At 40.7% G+C, this 27,216-nt stretch overlaps 1 protein-coding gene across 2 annotated transcripts in view; it reads left to right on the top strand.

Moving 5' to 3' along the window:
- Positions 1-27,216, top strand: part of GPC6 (glypican 6) — a 1,150,448-nt gene that overhangs the window by 652,279 nt on the left and 470,953 nt on the right. For both annotated transcript variants that reach the window (XM_005305012.5, XM_005305011.5), the window contains exon 3: positions 17,512-17,903. In XM_005305012.5, coding sequence (XP_005305069.1) covers positions 17,512-17,903 — 392 coding nt within the window. The remainder of the gene's footprint in view (positions 1-17,511; positions 17,904-27,216) is intronic.

The raw sequence follows: 27,216 nt of genomic DNA, 5'->3' as shown, positions 1-27,216 counted from the left end.
ATATATCACATAGCCCTGCTCCTGCACAGAGCTCCACCTACTGTACCACTCAGCCCCTATCCCATTTGGAGCTCCACTCATAACTCTGCCCACTGGACCATATAGCTCTGGCCACTGTACTACACAGCCTCACCCACTACATAGAGCTCCACCCACTGTATCACACAGCCCTGGCCACCATCTGTGGCCTCACCCATGGAGCAGTTGTTTTACCTAGAGTGGCAGATTGTCTTGAGCGGCCTCAGTGGATAATGGAGTGGAGAGTATACTTGTAAAATGTGCACGTTACATGAAGCGGTGGGGATTGCAAGCACTTTGGAGAACAGAATTGGAATTCAAAGTGACGTTGATTAATTAGAGAATTGGTCTGAAATCAACAAGATGAAATTCAATATAGATAAATACAAAGTACTACATGTCATTAGTTGTTAACTGTGTATGTGTGTTGTCCCTACATGCTGCACTGGCTCTGGCCAGATAGCCTGTACAGTAGGATCTAATCGAACTGCCCAATGAGACCATAGACTCCATTCAGTAGCGAAGGCGAGGTTTATTGTCAATGAAGCATGGTCTTAATGCCCTGGCTCAATGGTTACACTATCACATGTATACTCACTGCAATGGACTCAGCTTAGTGAACAGTGGGACTTTCCATTCATCTGCTTGAATATTAGAGGAAAGTAAATACAAAAGGGGTGTGAACACTCTTGAGATATATTATACATAGTACTAATGAAACTATTCTGAGAGATAAAATTCATATGAGACACTCTGGCGGACTGTGTCTGTCACAGTTACCTTAACTTCAAGCAGAAAAATTTTCATTTTTAATACAGTGTGATATATAAACTTAAAAAACAAATCTGACTATGTATGTATCCACAAAGGGCAAAGTGTGACCAACAAAATTATGCTTAGGTCAGAGAAAGCAGCGAATATTTTTATATGCTTGGTTGAATGAACAGTTTAATTTGATGTTGAACCCTAATATTAAAGCCCCTAATGGGAGCAAATGTTTAATTACATAGTTTGTAAATGAAGTAGCACTTAAAGAGTAAGGCCACATAGGCTACGTAAAAGTTATAATGTACTGGTGATGCTTCTTAATTATGTAGAGACAGCAGTGAAATTAATGCCACTTAACATGTAATATACCTCAGGTTTCGATTTTCAGACATTATCCCTCTTTTAATGTGAGTTTAAATGATTTTTTGAAATTCTTTTGCTTTCTAGTCAGTAAAATACATTGTCCATTTAAAATCCATAAAATGTGTCACTACTTTCTTTCTTATGTGTTTTTCAAAGGATTTCTCTCCTTTTTATCTGTAGTCAATTTCCACCCCCCACCTCTCCCCAGGGAATACAATTAAACAACTCCCCTAAATGATTGGGCCTATCCATTTGGAAAACCTCAGTAACATAGATAGATATTTTAGGGCTGTCACGTGATTAAAAAAAATTAATCACAATTAATCTCGCTGTTAAATAATAATAGAATACCACTTATTTAAATATTTTTGGATGTTTTCTACATTTTCAAATATATTGATTTTAATTACACAGAATACAAAGTGTACAGTGCTCACTTTATATTTATTTTTAGTGTTTTTCTTTTTAAATTTATCTAATACAAGTACTGTAGTGCAATCTCTTTATCATGAAAGTTGAATTTACAAATGTAGAATTATGTACAAAAAATAAATTAATTCACAAATAAAACAGTGTAAAGAGCCTACAAGTCCACTCAGTCCTATTTCAATCACTCAGACAAACAAGTTTGGTTACAATTTTCAGGAGATAATGCTGTTTACATGTCACCTGAAAGTGAGAACAGGCGTTCGCATGGCACCATTGTAGCCAGATGCGCTAAAGAGTCATATGTCCCATCATGCTTCAACCACCATTCCAGAGGACATGCATCCATGCTGATGACGGGTTTTGCTTGATAACGATCCAAAGCAGAGCAGACCAATGCATGTTCATTTTGATCATCTGAGTCAGTTGCCACCAGCAGAAGATTGATTTTCTTTTTTGGTGGTTCGTGTTCTGTAGTTTCTGCATCTGAGTTTGCTCTTTTAAGACTTCTGAAACGTACTCCATACCTTGTCCCTCTCAGATTTTGGACGGCACTTCAGATTCTTAAACCTTGGCTTGAATGCTGTAGCTATTTTTTAGAAATTGCACATTGATACCTTCTTTGCGTTTTGTCAAATCTGCTGTGAAAATGTTCTTAAAACGAACATGTGCTGGGTCATCATCCGAGACTGCTATAACATGAAAGATATGGCAGAATGAGGGTAAAACAGAGCCAAAGATGTACAATTCACCCCAAGGAGTTCAGTCACAAATTTAATTAACGCATTATTTTTTTTAATGAGCATCATCAGCATGGAAGCATGTCTTCCGGAATGGTGGCCGAAGCATGAAAGGGCATACGAATGTTTAGCACATCTGGTACGTAAATACCTTGCAATGCTGGCTACAAAAGTGTCATGTAAATGCCTGTTCTCACTTTCAAGTGACATTGTAAATAAGGAGCAGGCAGCAGCATCTCCCGTAAATGTAAACAAACTTGTTTGTCTTAGCAATTGGCTGAACAAGAAGTAGAACTGAGTGGACTTGTAGACTCTAAAGTTTTACTTTGTTTTGTTTTTCAGTGCAGTTATATAACAAAAAAAAATCTACATTCATGAGTTACACTTTCACTATAAAGAGATTGCACTATAGTACTAGTATGAGGTAAATTGAAAAATACTATTTCTTTTATTTATCATTTTTACAGTGCAAATATATGTAATCAAATTAATTTAAAGTGAGAATACTCTTTGTATTCTGTGTTGTAATAGAAATCAATATATTTGAAAATGTACAAAAACATCCAAAATATTTAAAAAAATTCAATTGGTATTCTATTGTTTAACAGTGTGATTAATCATGATTCATTTTTTTTAGTTAATCGCATGAGTTAACTGTGATTAATCGACAGCCCTAATATATGTGTGTGTGTGTGTGTGTATGTGTGTGTATATATATATAGCACCCATCACCATAGTATCTCTCAAACAATGAGTTATTCCCTGTGATGAAGGAAAGTATTATTGTCTCAATTTTAGAAAGAGGGGAACCGAGACATTAATTATTTAATTAATATTAATAGTAGGCATTCATATTATGGTAGTACCCAGAAGCCACAATCAGGACCAGGGACCTGTTGTGCTAGGCACTGTACAAACACCTAGAAAGACCGCTTGTGTTCTGAAGAACTGACAGTTTAATTTAAGACATGGTCTGAAAAGTAAGTAGAGTAAATATTAAGAGAGAGGATGAATGGTTTAGTGATAAGGGTGCTAGCCTCAGACTTGGGAGAAATGGCTTAATTCCCTGCTTTGCCATAGACTCAGTGTATGTGACTGTGGGCAAGTCACCTGTTTCTTTGTGCCTTAGTTCACTTTTACGCATGGGGATAACAACATTTTCCTAGATTGTGAGGCTCCTAGATACTGTGGTATTGGGGGCCATATAAATACCATAGATAAGATGAGGGGAAATGCAGTAAGAACATATGGTTACAAGTACATTATTAATATTAGCTGTTGTCCCTGGTCCCTGCAGGATTCCACCTAGCCCTTATCCGTTGGTGATTTCTTGTAGCCAACACAAATCTTTAGATAGAGAAGTTTAAAAAACAGTATCAGTAGAAAACCTTAGGGAGTGTATGCATGTTGTGTGCTACTCCTTTTCTTCTCATAAAACTTAGTTTATTAATTTATCCTTCCAAAGCATGTTATCTTTGTTACATATCAGAGATGCAATGATTTTTGCCCTCATCTCTAGCCACTGTGCAAACTATCTCCTTTGCTAATTTATAGTGGGAAAAGAGACAATTCATTTAAACTGGCATTCATTTTTAAAACACCTTGCTAATTTGGTTTTATACAAACAAATACGTATTAAAAACAGGAAAGCTGTAGAAAAAATTCCCTTATCACTTACGTCTGTCAGCCACCTGGAATATTCTTACAAAATCTAATTGTGGATTTTGGACATACTGACAGATGTTGGCAATAAACTACAGTTGCAGAAAATTGCTCCCTAACCCATTTTTCACCAAAAAAAATCAAAGTAGGTAGTGTGAAAATGTCTCTTGAAATGACTCAGCAATAATAGCAGAAGGGACCTCACATATTGGACATCTACTGCCAAACTAGAGGAATATTGGCCAGTGTCATTGCAAATGACAAACTATGGCCTCCCTTTGGAGTCTCCTGGCAACAAGCAAGTTGAAAAAGAAATCAAAGTTGTTCTCTTGTATAGAGGACCCCCTTGCAGGTTCATAGAAAACATTTCTGTCTTCATGCCTAACACACTCAGCAGCCAGCCAGCAGAACACAGCAGTACAGCATTGCAGCATAAAACTCTTTGGTATCACTATATGTCAAATACCCACTAAAATGGAAACATCATTTGTAACTCAGCAGCTGACAAATGAGAACAAGAAGAAACCTCCCCTCACTCAAACAAATAAGTATTGGGAATTTCAAGGCTACTTTTACATAGCTTGCACAAAAGGAAAGTATGCTATATTGTTTTAAATCTGCCATAACACTACATATATATATATATATCCTAGGAAGATTAGCATATATATATATATAGGATCATTTTTAGTGCATTGTACCATATACCTTATTGCAGTTTCTTTTTGACTAGAACTTTCCCAGTGGACATACTGGTAGCCAGCAAAGAGGTTTCTGATGATACAATCGGTCAGATAAAAAGCCAATGGGAAAGCATCCAGTTCTAGTGAACAGTTGGTCACAGATACAGATTTGTGTTGATTCTAAATAGATTCAAATATAAAGTTTGTTCTCAGACCTCAATCATGCAGTTGGCTCCATGCAGGAGGACTACTGACTGCAACAAAGCTCTATGTGGGTGCAGTGATCCTTTCCACATGGATCTAATCCGAGGATTAGGGCCTAAAAGTAAGAGAGGCTTTAATTGTTTTCTTCAAAAAGGGGAAATTTAAGTGTCTGATCACAGTTTGTTTGAAGGTAACCATTTATTACGTTTTTTGCCTTCATGAGGCAGTTTTTATTATCCTCAAAGCCTACTTCTTTATTTTGTCTACTGCTACCCCTTACGCAACATCTTTCACATTCCATTGACCTCTTAGTGGATATGTCTCTGATTTTAGAGAGGAAGGTGCTTTCTGCTGGCAAGTATTTATTATTGCCTTTCAGTTATTTTCAGTTTTCTGATTTTTCAAGGTGTGTGAGCATGTGTAGCTCTCAACAATTTCAATGGGAGTGATGGACTCATAATATGTAACTGTTACAGAGAGAAGTCTGAATAACAGAATAGCTGTTGAAAGTTGTGCGCACACAAAAGAAAGAAAGCACTCCTGCTACTAGAAGTAAAGCCCAAAGGGACCCTACTGTACACAAGGCTTCCAGTTTGTTGTCACCCTGTTAATTAAATCCAATCGAGGGAAAATGTAATTGACAGAGGTAAAAGCAAATCAGAAACCTGTTCTACATTAGGGCTCCCACCAGTAATGAACTGGTGGTTGCATGTCATAAATTCTCTGCTGTAGAGCTTAGGCAATTTGGCAAAATAATTCCCTAGTGTAGACAGAAAGGATTCTTGTGGAATTTACCTTCCCCTGAGCTCCTGCCATGGTAGGTTTCTATCTTCTTTTAATTTTTTTTCATATCTCATGTATATAAAACTATATTTGAGTACATTGATTCTGGCAGAGAATTTCAAAGACAGAGGATAGAGAGAGCACATTGAAGTACGTGAAAAGGCTTCAGTGGGCTTTAGATTCGGTTCACAATATTTGAGTTTACCATTGGTCAAGTATGATTTCCTGTCCTTAGTGGTCACTCAATAAATGTAAATTGGTTGCTTTCAGCTTGCCATTTTTTTTTTAGTTTTGTAGCTTATTTATGAGGTCCACAAAATGCTATCTAAGAGTAATAGTATGGATGCAGTGTAAAATTGTTAAGGTTGATAGAATTGATTTTCTGCATTAATTTAACAGTATAAAATATCTAAAACAATTCATATGTTTGTGGCTGGCACTGGTATTGATGATACTTTGATTAACAACAAAAGTTGCTGATATTTGATTGTCGGTGATATGGCACTAGAAATTTAACAGAATATGTAAGGTATCGTGACTAAAATCAGTTTCCTCTAGTTTGTACAAAAGTAAGGTATCACTTCTCTCGTCTCTATTTTGGAATTTGTATTTGAGAGGCCAAGGAGATCTACTGAAGGGTCTAGACATACTGTAACGGGGTCGCACTCACCTCTCGCGAGCACCCCCTGGCCGAGTGCGTGTGCCTGCACTCTCTCTTTCTTTGTGGTGGGTCTTCGGTGATTCAACCCTCCGGCCAAGTCATGCAGGCTGTCTGTGAGATAAAAGCAAAGCAAACCCCTTTTGGGGTACAAGTCCCACAGGGGCCTCTCTCAGTGCCCTCTGTGAGGTCTCCCTCAAGTTTTCCCTGTTCCAGAACAGAGCAGTGCCTCAGGACTCCATCCCTGGAGGCAGTGTCTTTACCCTCTCAGGACCTTTCTTCAGCTCTTTAGCTGGGCTACTACAGTTCAGTTCCCCTTCTGGGGTACCTCAAAGTCCAGGCCACTTTCCCAGTGGCTGCAGGCGGGACCTGGGCCCACCCTCTACTCCAGGTCCCAGAGACCCTATAAATAGCAGCCATCCACAATGTCCCTTTAAATAAACTGTATTGCTGCTCTAATTCCCTGGGCCACTTCCCCACGGCTCCAACACATTTTTCACCCTTACTTCAGGGCCTTGCCCTGGTGGAGTCCCAGCAGCCAGCTCAGAGTACCATCCACTCTCCTCCAGCTCAAGCAAGGAACTGAACTCACTCTGGCCCTGCAGCTCTTCTTATACTGACCTGCTTGGCCCTGAGAGACTGCTTCCCACACAGCCTCTCTAGGCAGCTTGGAGTACCACTCTACTGCCCTTTTCTGGAGCAAGGTATGGCAGGGCCACAAGGCCTTCAGCAGGAGGTCTCAGGGCCTAGTCCACCTCATCACAGATACCAATAGACTTCCCCTAATATATTAGGAATTGGAAAATCTCCCTATCTATGGTTAATGACCTCTAGTGGTGCTTATGGAAAAAGTCACCATATTTTAAAACATTTTTGCACTAGATCCCACAGTTTTTGTATTCTTAATGTCATTTTCATGAAAGTTTTTACTGTTTTTCAGGAGAAATTGGGGAGGCTCCTGAATTTTTATAAGCATAACATGTCAAAAATAATATGATGTAAAATTCACCATTCAAAAATTCACAGAAGTCCACAAAATGCTACGTCTTCTTTTGATCATGAACATTCATGACAGTGGAAGTGCTGAAAGCATTTGAATGACTGTTGATACTAGAATATGGCATTGAGAAGCCATTTAACATATCGTTTATATTTGTGAGTCCTTCACTTAGGGAGTTTCCACTTGATAATGAAAGTAAGACCGTTACTACTGGTTATTAGCTTATGCATAGTTTGTATATTGTCTATCACATTGTTTATGATTTTTTCTACCTTTTTCTTTCTTTACTATTAGTATTAGTTCAGTGGGGGGGGGGTTAAGAGTGTCATGGGAATTTTAGATTTAATGTACTCTGTAGAATACATCATTATCATTATTATTATAAATTGTTCGGTGACCATAAGTGTGCCAGGTGCTTCACAGTACAGACAAATAGATATGGGTCAAGATTTAAAAAAAATAGGACATTAAAGCTAGGTTCCTAAATCCCTATTGAAGTGTCCAAGTGATTTTCTAAAGTGCTCCTCAATTAGAAGCTTCCCCTGAAGCTTGCCATTTTTATCCAGCACACCCGATATGCATTGTAATGACAACCTGAGAATATATGACATGAAAGTGCATGTACTCACATCTCTTTAGAAGTCCTGAACAGCAAAATGTGTGTTTTTATTACCTTTTGTGGAAAATACTGCTCAGGATTGTATACTGATTTTACCTTTCACTGACTAGCGCTGCTCAACACATACTTGTATAAATGACTTTGCCTAAAAGACCTTCATTCCAATGTCTCCCTATTGATGTTGGCTGGGATTTTCAAAGGAGCCTAAGGAATTTAGGCACTCAACTTCTATGGAAATCCCACTTAAAGTGAGCATATGCCTCATGCATGCTTTTTACGCATGTTCACAACAGTGTGAACTCAGTGGAAGACGGGCACCTAACTCCTTAGGCTTCTTTTAAAATCTCAGCCACTATCACACTGATTACAAAAGTCAAGGTATCAGCCACAGACACTTATTTTTATGGCCTGCACAACAGCAACGGTCTTTAACTTAAAACAAACAAATAAATAAATAAATAAAATCCTAAATTAATTTGTCGCTCTTTGAAAGGGCCAGATTGACAACTCTGACAACTGAAGTCCAAATTTTTCGGAGGGGATCACCTTCTGGAATGGAAAGGCAGTTCATTCAATCCATGTCCCCTCGACTACCCACAATGGTGTCAATTAGTGTTAGTTGCAATATGTCTGCTAGCAACTGGACTGAAACCATCAATATGTGTCTATTTTGTCTGTTTTCTATATGTCCATTTTAGGTTTAAAACAACCAAATTCTAACAATTTTATCATTATTAAAAAAACACCAACAATTAGCTTATAAGTTTAAAAAAACTATTTATTAGAAGTAGAGCGTATTCCCGAAGTAGTTAAAACTTTTCCCACTTGTTGAGATGATGTTTGTATTTAGGTTAATTTGTGAATAAACTCCAGACGTGGAGCTATAAATCCTTCAGCATTATTCACGATCAGCTTGAATAATGAACTATAAATATCACTTTTAGTCCAGATTTTTGAAAGCACTCAGCACTCACAATTGAGGAAAGATTTTCAAAAAGTACTCAGCTCTCATTGAGAATAATAAGGGCTGCTGGATGCTGGGCTCCTTTGAAAAGATCCCTATTATTTTACTGAATTGGAAAAGATGAGCATCAGTTTTAAGGTAAAAAAAAGATAAAGATTAGATAAATCTGCAAAGGATGTTGATAATCTCAGAATAACGAGACTGCACTTTACTCAAATCCCTACTTAAAATCCACTTTACAACAGAGCCCATGGGAAATTAGCCAACTAAGAAATTTATTCATGTTATTTATATATTAGAAATACCTTCTTTAGTCCAACAGTCTTTGCTGAGTAAGGTCATGATCCAACAGTGAATTTAAGTATGCCCTTAACTTTAAGTATGTGATTAGTGCTATGGAAGAAACTAGTCAATGCTTAAAGTTAAGCATGTTGCTGGATCATGGTCTAAGGGCTTGATCGTCCATGATTGGAATCAATGAGAGCTTTGTCACTTTAGTGGGTGCAGGATCAGGCAATAGGTCCAGATCCACAAAGGGAATTAGGTATTGCAGTACTGAGGATTGCAGCACGTAACTTTTAGGTGCCTTGAAAGTCATTGGGATCCACAAAGACTGAATTAGGCACCTAGGCTCCCTATACAATGAATGGGGAGAGATAGGCACTTTAGAATGCAATCCACAAAAGCCAGCATGCTAGGTAGGGAACCACCAAAGCTAGAGGAGCACATAAGCTGTTTCAAAGAGGAGGACTCCTCCACTTATCACCTTTTGCTCAGGGATTAGGGTACTTACCCAGGCTGTAGGAGACAGTGGTTTAATGTCCCCCTCTGCCTCATAAGGAGAAGGGATTTAAACAGGGATTCACTGTGTCTCAGGTGAGTGCCCTGACCACTGGACGACAGGACAGTCTGACATGGGTCTCCCTCAGTCTCTCTTGTTGGAGCCATTCCACTATTACTTAAATAATGAAACATTATCTGGGCCAGAGAAAGAATCACTCTAGTCTAATGGTTTGAGCTCTCATCTGAGAGATGGAGAATCTCTGTTAAAATTCCTTTTCCTCATCACGTGGAGAGGGGGAATTGAACCAGGGTTTCCCTCATCTCTGGTGAGTACCTAACCACTGGACTAAAAGTTATAAGGGAAGCCTTCCCCCCAGTTAGGAGTACTCAGAGTATACCTACAAGATCAGGCCCAGCGTGAAAAACAGGCGTTAACTCACTTGGGTTACTTATCTTTACTTGGTTTGAGGATTGTGCTAGAGCTTATGCATGAGATAGGCAATGCACATGCCCAGAGAAGGAAATTTAGGCACGTAGGGGACTTTTTCAGCAAAAACATAGGTGCTGAGTGAATGTAAGCACTTGCAAAGTTAGGAGGCAGCCGAGCATGGGTTTTCTGGATCTTTGTGGTGTCTAAAGTTGGCATTTAGGCACCCAAAGTTGGTGTTTAGGCACCTAAATTCAATGTTTAGGCACTTACGTCTCTTTGTGGATCTGATCTTGAATGTATAATCTTATTGATGCTGCCCTCTCTTTTCTCCTTTACTCCCCATATCCTTAGGTTACTGCCATCATTGTATCATCTCTGATATATACGCTAGTGGGCCGTGAGACAGCTTGTTTACATTGACCATCCACAGGCACGGCCGCCTGCAGCTCCCTGTGGCCACGGTTCACTGTTCCTGGCCAATGGGAGCTGCGGGAAGCAGCGGCCAGCACGTCCCTGTGGCCCGCGCCGCTTCCTACAGCTCCCATTGGCCAGGAACGGCGAACCGCGACCCCTGGGAGCTACGGGCAGCCATGCCTGTGGATGGTCAATGTAAACAAACTGTCTCGCAGCCCGCCAGTGGATTATCCTGACGGACCGCAGGTTGCCCACCACTGTACTACACTGAGTTACATTATGAGAGTAGGTTATGTACATTACAATATAGTAAGATCAGCACTAGATTGACAAGGCAGGCGACAGAGCTAACAAGCCTATTTTTAATCTGTGAGCTATGCCTTACTAGCAGTAATGGCCTCTGTCTAATGAGCACAGTATATATTTAGAGTTTTTAAATAAGCTGAATTTTCATCACACCGAAAATGTTCAATAGCAATAGAGACCTCATTTACAGAGACACCTTCTATAACTCTTGGATCCTGATTACATAAATAATCAAATTTTTAAAAATGAGACCTGTCTAAGTGATGTCTGGTGACACCAAACACTCTTTAAACATATAATAAATAGGACTTTCAAATATTAATCTTCCCCTCCTCTTAAATTCCGTGCATTACTGTATTGTAGCATACACCGTAATCTAGCCCTTCTCCTTTGTATAAGTGAACATCTTCCTAACAAAAACATGCTGTTCACTGCTGACCTATGCCTAACAACTGAAAGCCATGTATTGTCGCCTGTGAAGCACAGGACATAATGCAGGTATGTTCTTTCATATAAATGAAACATCACTTCAATTAGAAAAAAGGGTGTTTCCAGCTTTACTGCTAGTTAACATTACACATAACAGTCTATGCTGGCAGCACAAAATGCACAAGGCATATACTTCAAAACATGGCACAGTTCTGTTCTTATAGAATCTTAGAAGATTAGGGTTGGAAGAGACCTCAGGAGGTCATGTAGTCCAAACGCCTGCTCAAAGCAGGACTTGTGTGTTTTATTCTGTTTTGTATAGGTTCTTATACTGTGCTTATCACCAGAGTATTTGAATGCCTTCCAGTAGTGCATCAGACAACATGACTAACATCTATCACTTGTTTGTTCTTCCCCTTACTGAAATACTACTTTAATTAACAAAAAGGTACCCATGTGTTGATTAAACATCTCTGAAATTAACAAAAAGTCTTTATGTTGCTATGAAGGCTATGAACAAAATGAACTTTTGTGTAAGCTGATACAACTTCTCTTGATCTAACTGGACCTGTGCCCAATTATATCACGTCGAGTTTGTGAACTTGAGTATCCAAAGCAGTCTGCTCCTCTTGATGTACTTTTGTGACTGAAGGAATAAAGCAAGCACATACAGTAGTACTTATTGTGCTTGTAGTGGTCTGTGGCCTTCCCTCCTGTCAGGCTCAGAGGGAGGCCACTCTGCCTCACTACATCAAACAGTCAAATCATAGTGGACTGGCAGTCTTTTTCCTAGATTCCTGGCTAGGCAGACAAAAATTAAAAGTCTACCACCCAATCCCTTTAGGTGGGTCAGAGTACCAAGTCATCATTAGCCTAGCATCCTGGCTATATAGACATAATTAACAGTCTATAGCCCAGGCCCTTTTGGACAGGGCAGAGTAACGAACACTCTGTAGTGTAGCCTCCTGTCTAGGGAAGACAGGGACTACAGTCTGGAGCTCTGGCCCTCAGGTGGGGCAGAGCAGGGGGGCAGTCTATAGCCCAGTGCCTCCTAGCTAGGGCAGACAGCAAACTGCTTCGCTACAATGCTGAACAGTTGCAGATTAAGATTTTTGTTGAATCTTAAATTAATCCAGTGTGTTGTTTTTTTCCATTTGAAAATGAAAAAGGTGTTAAATTTGCTTTAATTGGATCTGAGATCTAATTTTGTGCTTTGTACTGTTTTGTTAACCTCAAAGTGAGTTGGTCACCATAGTGAGATTACCTCTCTTTTAAACTAAGCATATTGTTTCCTATCAAAGCCTAGAGAAAAGAAAAGAAACTGTTTAACTTTCAAATGGCATAATAATTTATTCTCAACAATGGCCTTCAAAGTGCAGAGACCCAGTGGAAGGCTGAAAATGAATTAAATGCATGGCAGTTTGAAAGACATTAGCTTTCCTATATCATCTCATAAGCCTGGCTTCGCATTTGGACTAAAATGCAATTTAAGCTTGTAGAGTTAGTTGCAGTTATTTAACATTTAGATTGTGCAAGTATCTAAAGGCCACAACTAAGTTGGGCTGTATTGTGTGAAAATCCCTCTGCCCCCAAACCCCTCTCCCCAATACCCCTCCTCCTCCATGCTCTATCTTTTCTCTCCCTGGAAACAGTCACATGTACAATTTTCCTACCTGTCCGAGACCAATACAGGTTCGAATGAGTATTCGAGTGAAAGAGGAAAATTGAAACGAAGACAGATTGCAATTCAAAACAGATGGTTGTTTATTAATGGGGAATGAATTACAACTTGGGCTGGGGAGGAGTACTTTTACCAACTAGCAATACTATCAGAGTAAAAATATTCACACAACTCTAATTTAAATAGGAACAAGTCATCAACCAAAAGTATCACCAGAACAGCAACATATATGTGACTTGAAACAGTCTATTTACATCCAACAACGAAGAACCAAATGATCTATAATCAATTGTTCACTAAAAACCGACATACAAAACTGAGTAAACTGTACATGCGTTAATCGAATCCCATAAAATACGCCAACTGACCACAACAGCAATTAATACAACAATTCGTCCCCTATATACTATACACGAGATTTGGTACCAAGTAAGGGAGGAGAAAAAGGGAAGAGGCCAAGCAAACAGAATATTTACAAAAATTAAAATACACATACCACACTCCAGGCACAGCTGACCAGCAGTACAGACACCGGGGGCATGACGGGATGTAATCCGAAACGACACGACACGAGCTGGCTAAATCCGGAGGAGACCCTGGCTGAAAGGGTGATAAGGCCTTTCAGCTAACACGCGGACACTCCTACTGATTTTGGCGCGGGACATAGTTTTATTCGAAGACCCTTACTCGTGCCAGCATTTGATTGGCCCCCCACTCCTACACCAACCGGGTTCTGAGCTGGTGCCCTCTACGTCAACAGATACTGCACCCGGCACACTAAGTTTATGCACACAACACACTGGTATTGTAGCACACGGTACCAATGTGACCTACCATTAACCAGGCAGAAGGTTCGAGAGTAGGCACACGGCATTATGACGGTGCACACGACACCAATGTGTTGCACACGACACCAGTGTGACCTATTGACCGACAATTGGCCATCCAGACGCCATGTCTGAGCATAGGGTTGCGACACTACCAAATATTTTTATTGCATTGTCACCCAAATAAAACTGCCATTTATGACTCTCAAACTGTACCAGCCTTCATCCACTCACTCCAAAACTGTCCTAAGTGGGGCTTTGTAATTACCTTATCCTTAATTATGTTAATTTGAGGGTGAGTTCACAGCCATCAGTCTCAAGGAGTTCAGTGATTCATCAAGTCATTAGTACCCCTCAGTTTAATAGTACAAGGCAGCAGAAGGATACTGTAACTCAGGAACCCCTCGTGCAAATGACTCCAAATGTGGATCACTAACACTACCCTGAGCTCACATAAGGCACACCAAATTTCAAAACAATATGATTAGCCATTCAAATGTTAAAGCACTTACAAGAGTCAAGCTTTAATATAAAATGTGAGAATGGAAAGCTAGCTGTTTTTCTGTATTGGCACATGGACACTGTAAAATGAACATTTTCTTAAATACACCTCTACCTCGATATAACACTGTCCTCGGGAGCCAAAAAATCTTACCGCTTTATAGGTGAAACTGCGTTACATTGAACTTGCTTTGATCCGCTGGAGCACGCAGCCCCGTCCCCCCAGAGTGCTGCTTTACCGCCTTATATCCGAATTCGTGTTATATCGGGTTGCATTATATTGGGGTAGAGGTGTATTGATCTCAGTTTTAGTTCTTCCAAAATGTAGTGGGTGCCTGCACTATCTTGGATAAAACTCGACAAGATGAGACCATTTTGACCCACATCACATCAATAGTTTTATCTCTAACTCTGCATGCAAAAAACCCCCCAAAAAATAGAAACTTCTTGAAAAATGACTATTTTGCTGGGCTTATATCTCCACAACCATTAGCTCAAATGGCCCCAAATCTGGGTCACTAAACCTACCATGTACCTTCCTGAGTCAGGCCAACTTTCAAAGAAGTCCAACTAGGTATGTTAATTTTAGAGGATTTAAAAAGGTGAACCTTTCAAGAAAAGTCATAATACAACCTTAATGCTGGTGGTTCTTCCACACCACTTATGATAATACTGAGACTATTAACAATGGACTGGGAGGGGCTGGCAGAGAAACCACTACAGCAGCCCTATGACATGCAAGATCTTACCTAAGGGAATTTTAAGGGGCCTGGAACCACTGGTTTGATGGCTGCTTTTCACTGATGAAAAACATCTGGAGGTGGTTCGCCGTCCCAGGCCAATGGGGGTGCAGGAAGCAGCGTGGGCGAAGGATGTGCTGGCCGCGGCTTCCCGCCGCCCCCATTGGCCTGGGGCGAGCCACGTGCTAGAGGTTGCCGACCCCTGGTCTAGGTAATACTTAATCCTGCCATGAGTGTGGAGGACTGGACTAGACGACCTCTTGATATCCCTTTCAGTCCTATGATTCTATGAAAACATACTTGCCTAGACAAATAGTATTCAAAGCTTCACTCAGCACTGTAGATAATGGCTAAAATTTTAAAAGCCACCTGTGTTATTTAGGGTCCTGACATTTAAGCACTTTTGAAAATGTTCCCTTAAGAGTTTACATTGCAAAGTATTGTATAAAGTACCTGAATATCTTGCCTAGCAGAGAATCTTTTCCCTATTAAATTAGTGTCTGTCCATATTTGCCTCAGTCTGCCAATTTAAGATTTGATCATATGTTCCCCAAAGAATGCGTGTCTGCCCAAAGAGACCATGCAGATGTAGTCTTTTCCTTTGATGTGGAGACAATGGCTTTATCCAGGTCAATACACAATTGTGGGATGGCATAATTATTGAGTCAATGCACAATAACATAATTATTACATCCTAGTAAGCAACTTGCAATAATTAACTTTCATTCCTACTATTACTAACATAGTTCCTTCCTCATGTGGGCTTATGTTAAATTTTTATATCGTCTATAATGTCATGTTTGTATAGACGGGTGCATTTATAATTTTTTTCCCTTCCAACTAATGTTTGATCCATACAATATGTTATTCTAAATGTTTTGTTAAAGTCTCAGTAGCCCCATTGACTCCATTCAACACCTTCTGAAAGTGCTTTGTGATCATGCAAGTGAAGAAAACCCCAATGGAGGCAGTTTGCTATTCCTTTCCCACCAAACAACTTGGGGAAATCTACCTCCTGGCCTCTCAGAGTTTGTGTTTAGGGAGTTCATTGCAAGCCATGGAGATTTATAAAGAGAGTGCATGGAGTGAGGGACTTGAACTCTAATGTAAAACCAGAGGGTAGTGGTGTTGAATTCCACTGACAATGTTTTAAGGAAAGTCTTAAGAGAATCACTCTAATATAATTTCCCAGCATAAGTATCTCAGTGGTGGTGTAAGGTGGATAACCAGTGACAGAGAACCTGGACTAACTTACCTCCTCCCAATGTCCTCCTGAGCTCATGTGTCAGAGAGATGCCAGAGATGGCTGCTGAGGGTTCCATTGGCCCATTTTCCAATAAACATATAACCCTGAAGTCAAGACTTTGAACAGGCTATGGCTCGAGGCTGGGTAAATAAACTGAGGAGCAGTAAATTTAGTTATCAAAAGAATAGGTAAACAAGCCCGCTGCTAACATGGTGTCCCAGACACTGCAATCTGTACAATGTTGCAGTCAGCAGGCTGTTTGAAAAACACTGGCCCAAATGCCAACACAGTGCTTCAGAATAGCATTAAATTACTGACAATAGCAACATCTTTTTACTCAGGCTAGTATTACTGTTTAAAGGGCTTCTGTGTGTGGAGGGCTTGTAGGATCAGGCCCCAATATGTCTCAGTTCAAACCTTTGAAGAATTTTTGAAAGCTGAAAGTAAATTATAAGATACCATGGAGATCAGATACCATAGTGATGAGTGAAGAACCTCAATAGAATAAAATAGAAGATTTAATTACTTGCATTTTCCTATATTGCCGTAGTTCTAGTCATCTCATTATATTAATGGTTTCTTGTTTAGTACACAAGTTTCGGGACATTGGCTGTTCACTATTGAGAGTTTGGCAAGTGGCAGGGATTGCTAGGTTTAAATCACGGGTCTCAAAAATGCATGCGCCCCACGGAGTTATTTCCTGCGGCCTGCCATAGGTGCCGACTCCACCGGCAGCTAAGCTCCCCTCCCCCCGCCGCCCCTCTTCGCATTACAGTTTTTAAAAAGTTAATACATTGACTTTTAATAGCATACTGTATTGCTCTTAATTTTTTAAATTTTTGACTATACTTTTGTATCGTTATAAGAAAAGGTTTCAGTGATGCGGCCCTCAGGCCATTGTACTAGTCTTCATGTGGCCATCGTGGTGATTTGAGTTTGAGATGCCTGGTTTAAATAATGGAACAATTTTCATTGCAGCTCTCTCAAATGCATATTTAGAATTTAGAGTTATGGATTTAAAGTTTCTTTTTAACCTCAGTGGGGAATACAATATGCTTTCCATTTTTCATTGCTCTTAAATGAACCTATTTCCAATTTAAATAACTGACTTTTTCTATTAAACATGCAAATGACAATAACATTTACTTGAGCAAATTTTGTTAAACGTAATACCGTCGTGAAGGCAATACCATCATGAAGGCAAGAAACATGCCATGGGCATTTTATTAATTTTGTTCTGTATATACCTTTTTATTTTCTCTGCAGAATTTTTCCGAGAGCTTTTGGAGAACGCAGAAAAATCCTTAAATGATATGTTTGTACGAACATATGGAATGCTGTACATGCAGAATTCAGAAGTGTTCCAGGACCTCTTCACAGAATTGAAACGATATTATACAGGAGGCAATGTAAATTTGGAGGAGATGCTGAATGATTTCTGGGCTCGGCTATTGGAGCGAATGTTCCAGCTCATAAACCCCCAATATCATTTCACTGAGGACTATCTGGAGTGTGTAAGCAAATACACAGACCAGCTGAAACCATTTGGAGATGTACCCAGGAAACTGAAGATTCAAGTGACTAGAGCTTTCATTGCTGCACGGACCTTTGTTCAGGGGCTGACTGTAGGCAGAGAGGTTGCAAACAGAGTATCCAAGGTAACCTAAATGAGGCTTTTTTATGTTTGCACTTGTGTTTGTGTTTTTTTACTTGAGACATGAATTCTGAATATGCACCTATATCTTGTTTATAAGTAAGTGAAGTTTGTCGAGGTGAGTAACCATTGTCATTTTCCTCCTTTGGAGTCTACTGAAGTGACAGCCATGCTGGAAAGGGTTGCCTTTTATTTAGAATGCAAGGAGGGTCAATATTTATTGGTGCTTAGCACGATGTAGCATTTGCCATTAGTAGTGCAAAAACTATCGTCAGGTGGCATTTCAGACCAGGGATTTAAGTGTAACTAGTACGTATGATGATGCTGTTCATGAGGGCAGTGCCGCCGGCCTGGAATTGTGAGGGTGGCAATCCTCATCAGGACTGCAGCTGAGTGACAAGTTTTTAGGAATACTGGTATCTTCTCTAACACCTGGGCAAGGCAGTTTAGTTATATTTGGATGAGGAAAAGGCCCACTAGTAATATCTAGGGAGTTTGATCTATTCCAGAGAACAGTTGGAATTATATATATTTGTTTTAGTTATTTATATAAATATTTATGATGATCCTAGCTTCTGAGGGCCTAACATAATTAAACTACATAATAAAAAATATACACAAATGTAATCCATCCGGGTCAGTCAGATAAACCCCACAGTTGTAGTTGGGTGCCAGAGATCTGCCAGAATAATGAGCTGTCTCCTACACAGCATCTGGAATACAGCTAAAGGGACTTTCTATATTACTGTTAAAATCAAATTAGGTGGCCAAGTTGTTCCCTGAACTGGTTATATCATGTTTTCAATCTGTCACGTTGTCGGGACCTTAGCTGTGTTCTATAAGTGTGTTAAAGCCTTGAACAAATTGTAAGGGACTTCTCTGGCTTGGTTGCGAATTGTAGGCCCACATTTTGGCTCTGAGGAACCATCAAAAAAGCAAATTCCCAAAGCGAGAGCCATCTTGTTCTTAAGGCATAATTAGTAATTTCCTAATGGTCTATTCTTTGGTGCTCATTACTATAGAATCTGGGTGCTTTCCAGACATAATTAAATTAATCTTCACAACAATCTTCTGAAGTGAGGGGGTGATATTATTCCTATTTTAGAGATGGGAGTTGAGGCACCGTCCATCCTATGCATTGAATGAGGACTGCCTGAAAAATAGCCTGTGGTCATGTAATTAAAAACTGTATCATAATGCTACAGAAAAGGGAGTTGAATTAATTCAAGCATTTCCTAACTTTTGAATACTTGACTTTGCAACCTTAATGTTCTCTTATCATAGTTTTTGTGTGTGTTACATAATTACATATGCATGAGCACGCGCACACACACACACACATTACTATTCATTAATGTAGTTGAATGTGTGTGCATGTGTGTATGCAGTGTAGTTGTAGCTGTGTTTGTCCCAGGATATTAGAGAGACAAAGGGGAGTGAGGTAATATATTTTATTGGACCATCTTCTGTTGGTGGGAGAGATCCTTTCCCAGACTCATGTAGGGGCTCTGTGTGGCTCGAAAGCTTGTCTCTCTCACCAACAAAATGTGGTCCAGTAAAAGATATTACCTCACCACTTTGTGCATTTGTGTATACATTTACATACACACAAAGTCTAAATATATGTACATGATCATTCTATGTATATTATATATGAATGAGTGTGCACATATATTTTAAATGTAGGTTCTTTAATTATCTCCCATTATGTTTTATTCTTACTACTGGGAAACATGAAATTTTGGCCTTCTAATGGAATTATCTGACTGGATGATGATAATGATAACAATAATGAGGAATAATGGACTTAAGTACTTGAACAAATCTTCATATTGCAAAGAGTCCACTACATGTCCATTTCTAGACACTTTTCTTCAACTTTTTTTGTTAAAGTCCACTTCAACATAAATTAGAAAGCAGATTACAAAGAATTATTATCAAGGAGAAATCAGGAGATTTTGTTTCAGATGTCTCATTAAAATGTAAAAGAATTAATATTTTTCTTAAATTTAGATTATGCTCAAAAAGCGTGGTTCAGTATAGTATTAAAACCTAGATAGATACTGTCACAGTTTCAGGGCAATTGTATCTGTATTCCCACTCCGTCGCCCACCAATAGCACCCACTTTAGGTTCCTGGCCCCTAGCTGTCACCTCCCTTGGGTGAAGACCTGGGACTCCCTCCCTCCCTCCTGGCTGGGGGTTTAAGGCTGAACAGCACCATGGATTATAGTTTGATATCCCCAGCAAGTCAAACTGTGTAAACAGGCCACTGCCTGCACTTTGCTTTCCCTGCAAAGCCTATGACCAGTGTATTGCCCACAATTATAAAGTTACCACACAGCTCCTTCTAAGCAAGCACATTTATTCTTAAAGTAAAAGCATTACAGAGAAAACACATCAAAACCAATAAAAGTTCCTACATGCATGCTAATAAACTTACCAGACGTCACCCATCAGTCTTATGGGGCTCTAGAAGTTCAAATCCTTCCAAATGTTCAGCAAGAATTGGGCCCTCCTTTACACAGAGGTTCCTGTCCATTTTATGGATCAAAATGCAGGCCCCGAGTCAGTTTAAACTCAGGCTATTTATCCAAAAGTCCTTTCTTTGTCTGCTGCTCTCTCATGAATCCAGTTTGAACTAATATATATGAGCATTTCCAGGTGGTGGATGGGACAAACTGACAATTTCCTGCAATATCCTGAATGAACTTTACTGAATTAGGTTTAATGTCTTTGGAGTCTATTGTATTAAAAATGTGATTGTGTATGTGTCACTGTGGAACTCTATGCAATTCCTTTAAGAGGAGGGGGAAGCCAATGTATTTCCTCCTGTTATCAGCTCTTTGAAACCACCCTCCTGGAGAGGTGTGCATATATTAGTGCAAACCGGATTCTCCATGGACCAACAAGCAAATAAGGATTTTTGGATTAATAGCCTGCTTTTACACAGGCTCATGGCCTTCTACCTGATGCAACAAACAGACAGGATTCCTGGTCCATGGAGGGCCCCAATCCTTAGGAAAGGCTTGGAAGGATTGGAGTCTACTGAGTCCCCATAAGACTGGGGACATGTTCTGAGCTGAAGCTGTGATGAACTTGAAAGAACAAGTAACCCATGTGTGGTATATTGAAGGACTGTTCCAGCCAGAGCCCATGTTAGGATTGGGCTAATCTCTGGTATACTTATTAGCACGGGCATGTTACGCTGTTTATTATCTGCAAAAAGAAGAACAGGAGTACTTGTGGCACCTTAGAGACTAACAAATTTATTAGAGCATAAGCTTTCGTGGACTAAGAGCTTATGCTCTAATAAATTTGTTAGTCTCTAAGGTGCCACAAGTACTCCTGTTCTTCTTTTTGCGGATACAGACTAACACGGCTGCTACTCTGAAACCTGTTTATTATCTGTGGGCAGTCACACTGTTTACTCTCTCTGAACGGAAAGCAAGCAGATGTGGTTTGACAGCCGTCTCTGCTGGGAATAACACAGGAAAGGCAGGAAACTGTGCAGCCTGGAAATACTCCAATCAGAAGGGAGTGGCATGCGGGTCTCCACCCAAGAAAGAAGCCTGAGACTGGGTGCCCTTGATGGAAGAGAAATACAATTGCCCTGAACTGTAACAGAGTTACTTCTCTGGAAGTGTTACAACCTGAGTGAATTTGCCTAATCATCTCCATACTGTTCTTAGTTCCTGAAGGAGCTGTGGTTTCCCTCCCTGATGGAATTATATGCAGTCCCTGGCCCACAGTGATACATAAACTTAATACAGTAAGATCTCCCAAGATATTCAGGAAATTCCAAAACATGGTCAAAAAGTAAATTGCTTTTGTTTGCTCAGCCATTTAATTACAGGCATATTTTGCACACTAGTGGACAGATGCAAAGAAATCTTAATGACCTACAAACTGCAGAAATGCCACTGAGCCACATCAACAGGTGGGGGAACTTGATGGGGCCAGCGGTGAAAGGGGGACAGTCCCAGAACCAAGGGAGGGAGACTCTCACCAAGGGATAATAAGTAGCTCCTCCCCTTTGGAGTCTCTAGCACCTGTTGACCAGCTGGGGAAAAGGACTTTTCATTGTCCAGCATTCCCCAGATCCCAGAATTTAACTCTGTGTGGGGGCTTTGTGGAGCCTATTTGACTCCATTCCAGCAGTCCACCCTACCCAACAGAACTGGGAATGGGAACCTGGCCTGGCAGATGCTGCGGGTCTAACCAATCATCTGTTGAGGGGGTCAGGAAGGAATTTTTCTCCCATGAGCCAATTGGCAGAGGATCAGAGAATTTTGTGCCTTCTTCTCAGAACCTTTGAGCCACAATGCTTCAGTAGGAATGCACTTAGTACCTAACTGGGGTGGAGTTGTTTATTCATCGCAACTTGTGGCCAGTTTCTAGTGCAGTCAAGAGAATAAAATGAATGTTTCCCAGAGGTAAAAGACCTGGGATTTTGGTTGTGAACCTTGGGCTCAAGTGATAGGGTGAGACCTTGTGGTCTTTGCGAGCCAAGGTGCCCACACAGCTGCACTGTCTCTCCCCCTTATGAGGGGGAGAGAGCTAGGACTCAGAGAGAGCTGAGTTCCAGGGGATAAGCTGAAGGGAACCACCCCATGTTATGCGCTATATGGTAAGGAGTCCTGTAACCCCTACACGGGTAAAGGAGAATGTGGGTGATGGGTAGGTAGCACTCCTCTCCTGTGTTAAAGTTTAATAAAGGTTGTGGCCTGCTGCTTAATTCCATGCATGCCTCTGTCCTCATTTTGCTGCTGTGTCCATGTCAATTAATATTAACACTTGGGAGCAATGTGCTTGTTTTGACTTCCATATTCTTCTGGTTTTGTCAGAACGGAATATTTTTAAAGTCGATGTATCTGCTGTCGGACACAGCAAATCTTTCTTTTTGTACATCACTTACAACTTGCAGCAACCATTCCTCAAAGTGAGCACATAGCTTTACCCTCCTCCTCCTACACACACTCACAAAAGGAAAGATAGAGAAATGTATTTTTGTTGACGTTTTGAAAGTTATCCACGTCAGGCATGAATTTAATTTTAACTGTGCTGTCACATCACAAGACACAGTGACAGAAAAGTCACATCTGCTTAACCCAAAAGAAATGAGAAAAGAGAAGTGATGCTTTTTCAAAAATGTTTGTCCTGGTTGGGCACAGAGTTCTCTTTTCAGTAATATCACAAGCTGAACTGACATTTTGAATTCCTTTAGTGTTCCGTAACTCAGTGAAATCTCCTTTATCCGGCGCACTGCCGGAGGCTAGTATGACAAAATTTAGCCTCCATCTCAAACATAATGAAACAGGGATATTCCTAAAGAGAAAGTTAGTAGCAACATTTTTTAGGCCTAATACTCACATTTTCAGGCTCCTCTGTTCCATCAGGTAAAAGGGAGTTCGTGGGTCTAGCTACCAGGCGGTCATGAAACTGCCCCATCTGGTGTCACAGGGGTACTTTCTTCTCTAATACCATCGCTTCAAGGAAAGTGTAAGATTGGTTCTGGCTGCCCCTGGGGTTCCCAAACTTGGTTTGTGGCTTGTTCAGGGTAAGCCCCTGGCGGGCCGCAAGACGCTTTGTTTACCTGACAAAGGCCGCTTGCAGCTCCCAGTGGCCACGGTTCGCCATTCCCAGCCAATGGGAGCTGCGGGAAGTTTCACTTGATACCTTGTAAAATCCTGAAGCCAGTTAGTTGCACAATAGAGCTGGTAGGAATTGTGTGTCTGTGTATGTGTGTGTGTGTGAGTACACGCGCGCGCAAAATGTGTCCTTTTTCATTGAACAATTTTTGTAGTTTTTGACCAATTCTACTGGACACACACATATGTGCACAGCATCCATCTTAAAGTGTGTAGCTTTCACTTGAACAGAATTTTCAACAGCCCATGCACCATCTGACGTTTTCAAATATACATAGTTTTTCTTTCTTTTTTTATTTTTAAACCAATAAATTTAAAATTTAGCAAAGCATTTACTGTGCATTAAGGGATTGCACATCTCACACTGAAGGCATTGTCAGTCTTTCAACTAACTTCAGTAGAAGTGGGTCAGGCTGTTAGACCTATGAATGTAATATGCAAAGTTGAGATTTCTCCTGTTTTGGTTATCTTCCCTATAGCAAAGGTGGTTAATTTTTTTTCTAGTGAGAAAAATAAATATATTTCTAAATAAATTCATTCATCTGTTCACAGCTTCAGAAATAATTGAAGGGATTGTAGACAAACTTTCTGTACTAAGGTGGTAGACTATAAAGCTCTTCTGTTGTGTGAAACCATTTTAAAACAGAAAAAAAATCAGTATTTAGTCTTTTGATGAAAACCTGATAAATTTCAATGACAAATTTTGAAGTAAATGATGTAAATAATTTTTGTGGAGGTTTTTTGGGGAAAAAAAATTAGTGAAGACAATTATGTCCTAATAATTTCTAATCCAGTGTAAAATGTTAAGAGGTAGAACAGGGGTAGGCAAACTTTCAGAAGTGGTGTGACGAGTCTTCATTTATTCACTTTAATTTAAGGTTTCGCGTGCCGGTAATACATTTTAACGTTTTTTAGAAATTCTCGCTCTATAAGTCTATATTATATAACTAAACTATTGTTGTATGTAAAGTAAACAAGGTTTTCAAAATGTTTAAGAAGCTTCATTTAAAATTAAATTAAAATGCTGATCTTACGCCGCCAGCCTGCTCAGCCCGCTGCCAGCCTGGGGTTCTGTTCACCTAGGCCGGCAGTGGGCTGAGCGGGGCCTGCGGCCGGGACGCCGGCTGGCAAGGGGCTGGCAGCCGGGACCTCAGACCTGGGGGGGGGGTCAGGGGTCAGGGTAGAGGGCTGGATGTGTGGGGGGTTCAGGGCAGAGGGCAGTGGGGTTGTGGGGAGGTTCAGGGGTCAGGGCAGAAGGCTGGGTGTGTGGGGGGGGTTCAGAGGTCAGGGTAGAGGGCTGGGGGTGTGGGAGTGCAGGGCAGAAGGCTGGGTGTGTAGGGGGGTTCAGGGGTCAGGGCAGAGGGCTGGAGGTTTATGGGGGTTCAGGGCAGAAGGCTGGGTGTGGGGGGGTTCAGGGCAGAGGGCTGGGGTGCTCGGCTCGTGGGGGTGCTCCCAGCCCCCTGCCCTGAGCGGCTCATGGCAGGGGGCTGGAAGGGATATGCCCTGTTCCATCCCCTTCCCCAAGGCCCCGTCCCTACCTCTTCTCTGCCTCCTCTACGGAGCATGGAGCACGCTGCGGCTCTTCTCCGCTCTCCCTCCCCCTCGCAAGGGCGATCAGCTGATTGGCACAGGGAGAGGGAGGGGGAGGAGCAGGAAAGCTCCATGCTGGGGGAAGAAGCGGGGGAGGGGAGAAGCTTGACTGCCGCAGGATCAAGCTTCTGCCTCCTGCCCTCACAGGGGAGAGCAGTGAGCGGGGGGGCTGAATGGGGCTGGGGGCCAGGACCTCGGCAGCGTGCTACTCAAAATTGGCTTGCGTGCCGCGTTTGGCACGCGTGCCGTAGGTTGCCGACCCCTGTGGTAGAACCTGGTAGTGACAGCATTACTAATGCTCCTTCACCTGGCTTATTCCCAGTCATGTGATAAAATTCCTCAAGTTTGTCTGTCAACATCCTTCTGGACTTCTCTTGCTCTACAGGTAAAAGAGAATTAACTTTTTGCACCCTTTATTATTGCTCATGTGTTGACAAAACATTATCTGTAACCATAATCGTATTTTTGATCTTTTATTGTTGGATGAAATACACTGATAATAGAAAAAGGCGTTTTGGGGGCAAATGATGTTTAAAAATACCCTATGGAGAATCCTTCTGACTTTTCAGGTGCTCACAAATTCCATGGTTGTTTCAGAAAATGTTCTTTCTAACACTTCTGCATGCCTGACCTACAGAAATTGGAATAACTCTGGAATACATGAGAGATTTTTTTATTAAATACAAGGAGAGCTTTTAGCCAAATGCAGCTTGATGGAAGCAGTTACAGTTCCCATTGAAAGAGGCTAAATTCAAGGATGGTCTAAATTCCCAGTTGGATGTAAGTTATCCAGAAAGGAAATGCAAGTTGGTGCAAGCAGAACAGTTGGCCAAACATTTTCCATCTAAACACTTTTCAACAGAAAATGGTATTTTGACTAAGCAGAAATTTTCTGGAAAAAAAATCCAGAAACATCAAAACCCCCAAATTCCAAAAAGGGTTTGATGAAAACTATTTTGTTTTAATTTTTGTCACAAAGTTTTTTTGTCAGGATTCATTTCCTGACCAGTTCTAACAAGCAGCAATGTAAGTATGACCTCATTGTTTTGGTATTCTCTAAGCATGCAACATGGGAAGCTTCGCACTGAAGATCAGAAGGTTTGAGTGCAGTAGAAAGAGCATTTAATAGAAGGGTGTAAGATTAAGCAATTTCCTTTCCTCACCCCACTCTCATTGCATCACTCCAAATTCTCCCTGGTGTAGGCAGTTGCAACTGCTTTTGGCTTTGTAACTGAATTTGGCCCCCTGTGAATACCAAATTGGTGCAAATTACTCTTGCTTGCATGCCCTCTGGGGTACTTACTTACCATCCACTTGTTTTACTTTGCTGTAGACGCTACTGACTTCAGTGGCATTACTCCTGATTTACACTAGAGTAAGAGAATCGGGAGAATCTGGCCCACTCTGTGCTCTTTCTATGACTTTGCCATTTACACTCACATAGGGCTTGTCTTCACTACCGGCTAAATCCGCACTGCTGTGATCGATGCAGTGGTGTCGATTTAGTGTGTCTGGTGAAGAAGTGATAAGTCCATGGAAGAGCGCTCTCCTGTCGACTTCAGTACTCCACCTTCCTGAGAGGAAGAAGCTATGTTGATGGGAGAGCATCTCCTGTCAACAGCACAGCGTAGACACCGCTGGGAGTCAATCTAAGCTATGTCGTCTTAAGTTACATAACATACATAACGTAACTAGCGTAACGTAGATTGACTTACCTCATTAGTGTCGACCAGATTATACTCTCATTTCTAGCCCCTCCATACCTGATGTGGAATTTACCACCAGTTAAGTCACTGCTGAGCTTGGCCCAGGGAGGCCTTCTCAAGAAAGTGAGGAGTATTATTATGAGCATGAACATCAGAGCAGTATGACACAGTAGCTGACATCTTAGTTCCATGAATGGATTTAAATATTTAAATTCACATCTAATGTACAAAAATAATGATTTGAAAACTTTTCCAAGCACCTCAGGTCAATTATACCTCTGCCTTATTTTTAAACTGATTAAAACAATTTTTTTTCCTGAACGTTATTAAATTATATTGATAGCAGGCTTCTTACTAAACCTTCTGATGTA

Source organism: Chrysemys picta, chromosome 1 (genome assembly GCF_011386835.1).
Source record: "Chrysemys picta bellii isolate R12L10 chromosome 1, ASM1138683v2, whole genome shotgun sequence".
NCBI classification, from domain to species: domain Eukaryota; kingdom Metazoa; phylum Chordata; order Testudines; family Emydidae; genus Chrysemys; species Chrysemys picta.
Note: the sequence above shows the minus strand (reverse complement) of the source record. Positions and strands in the feature narration are given on the sequence as shown.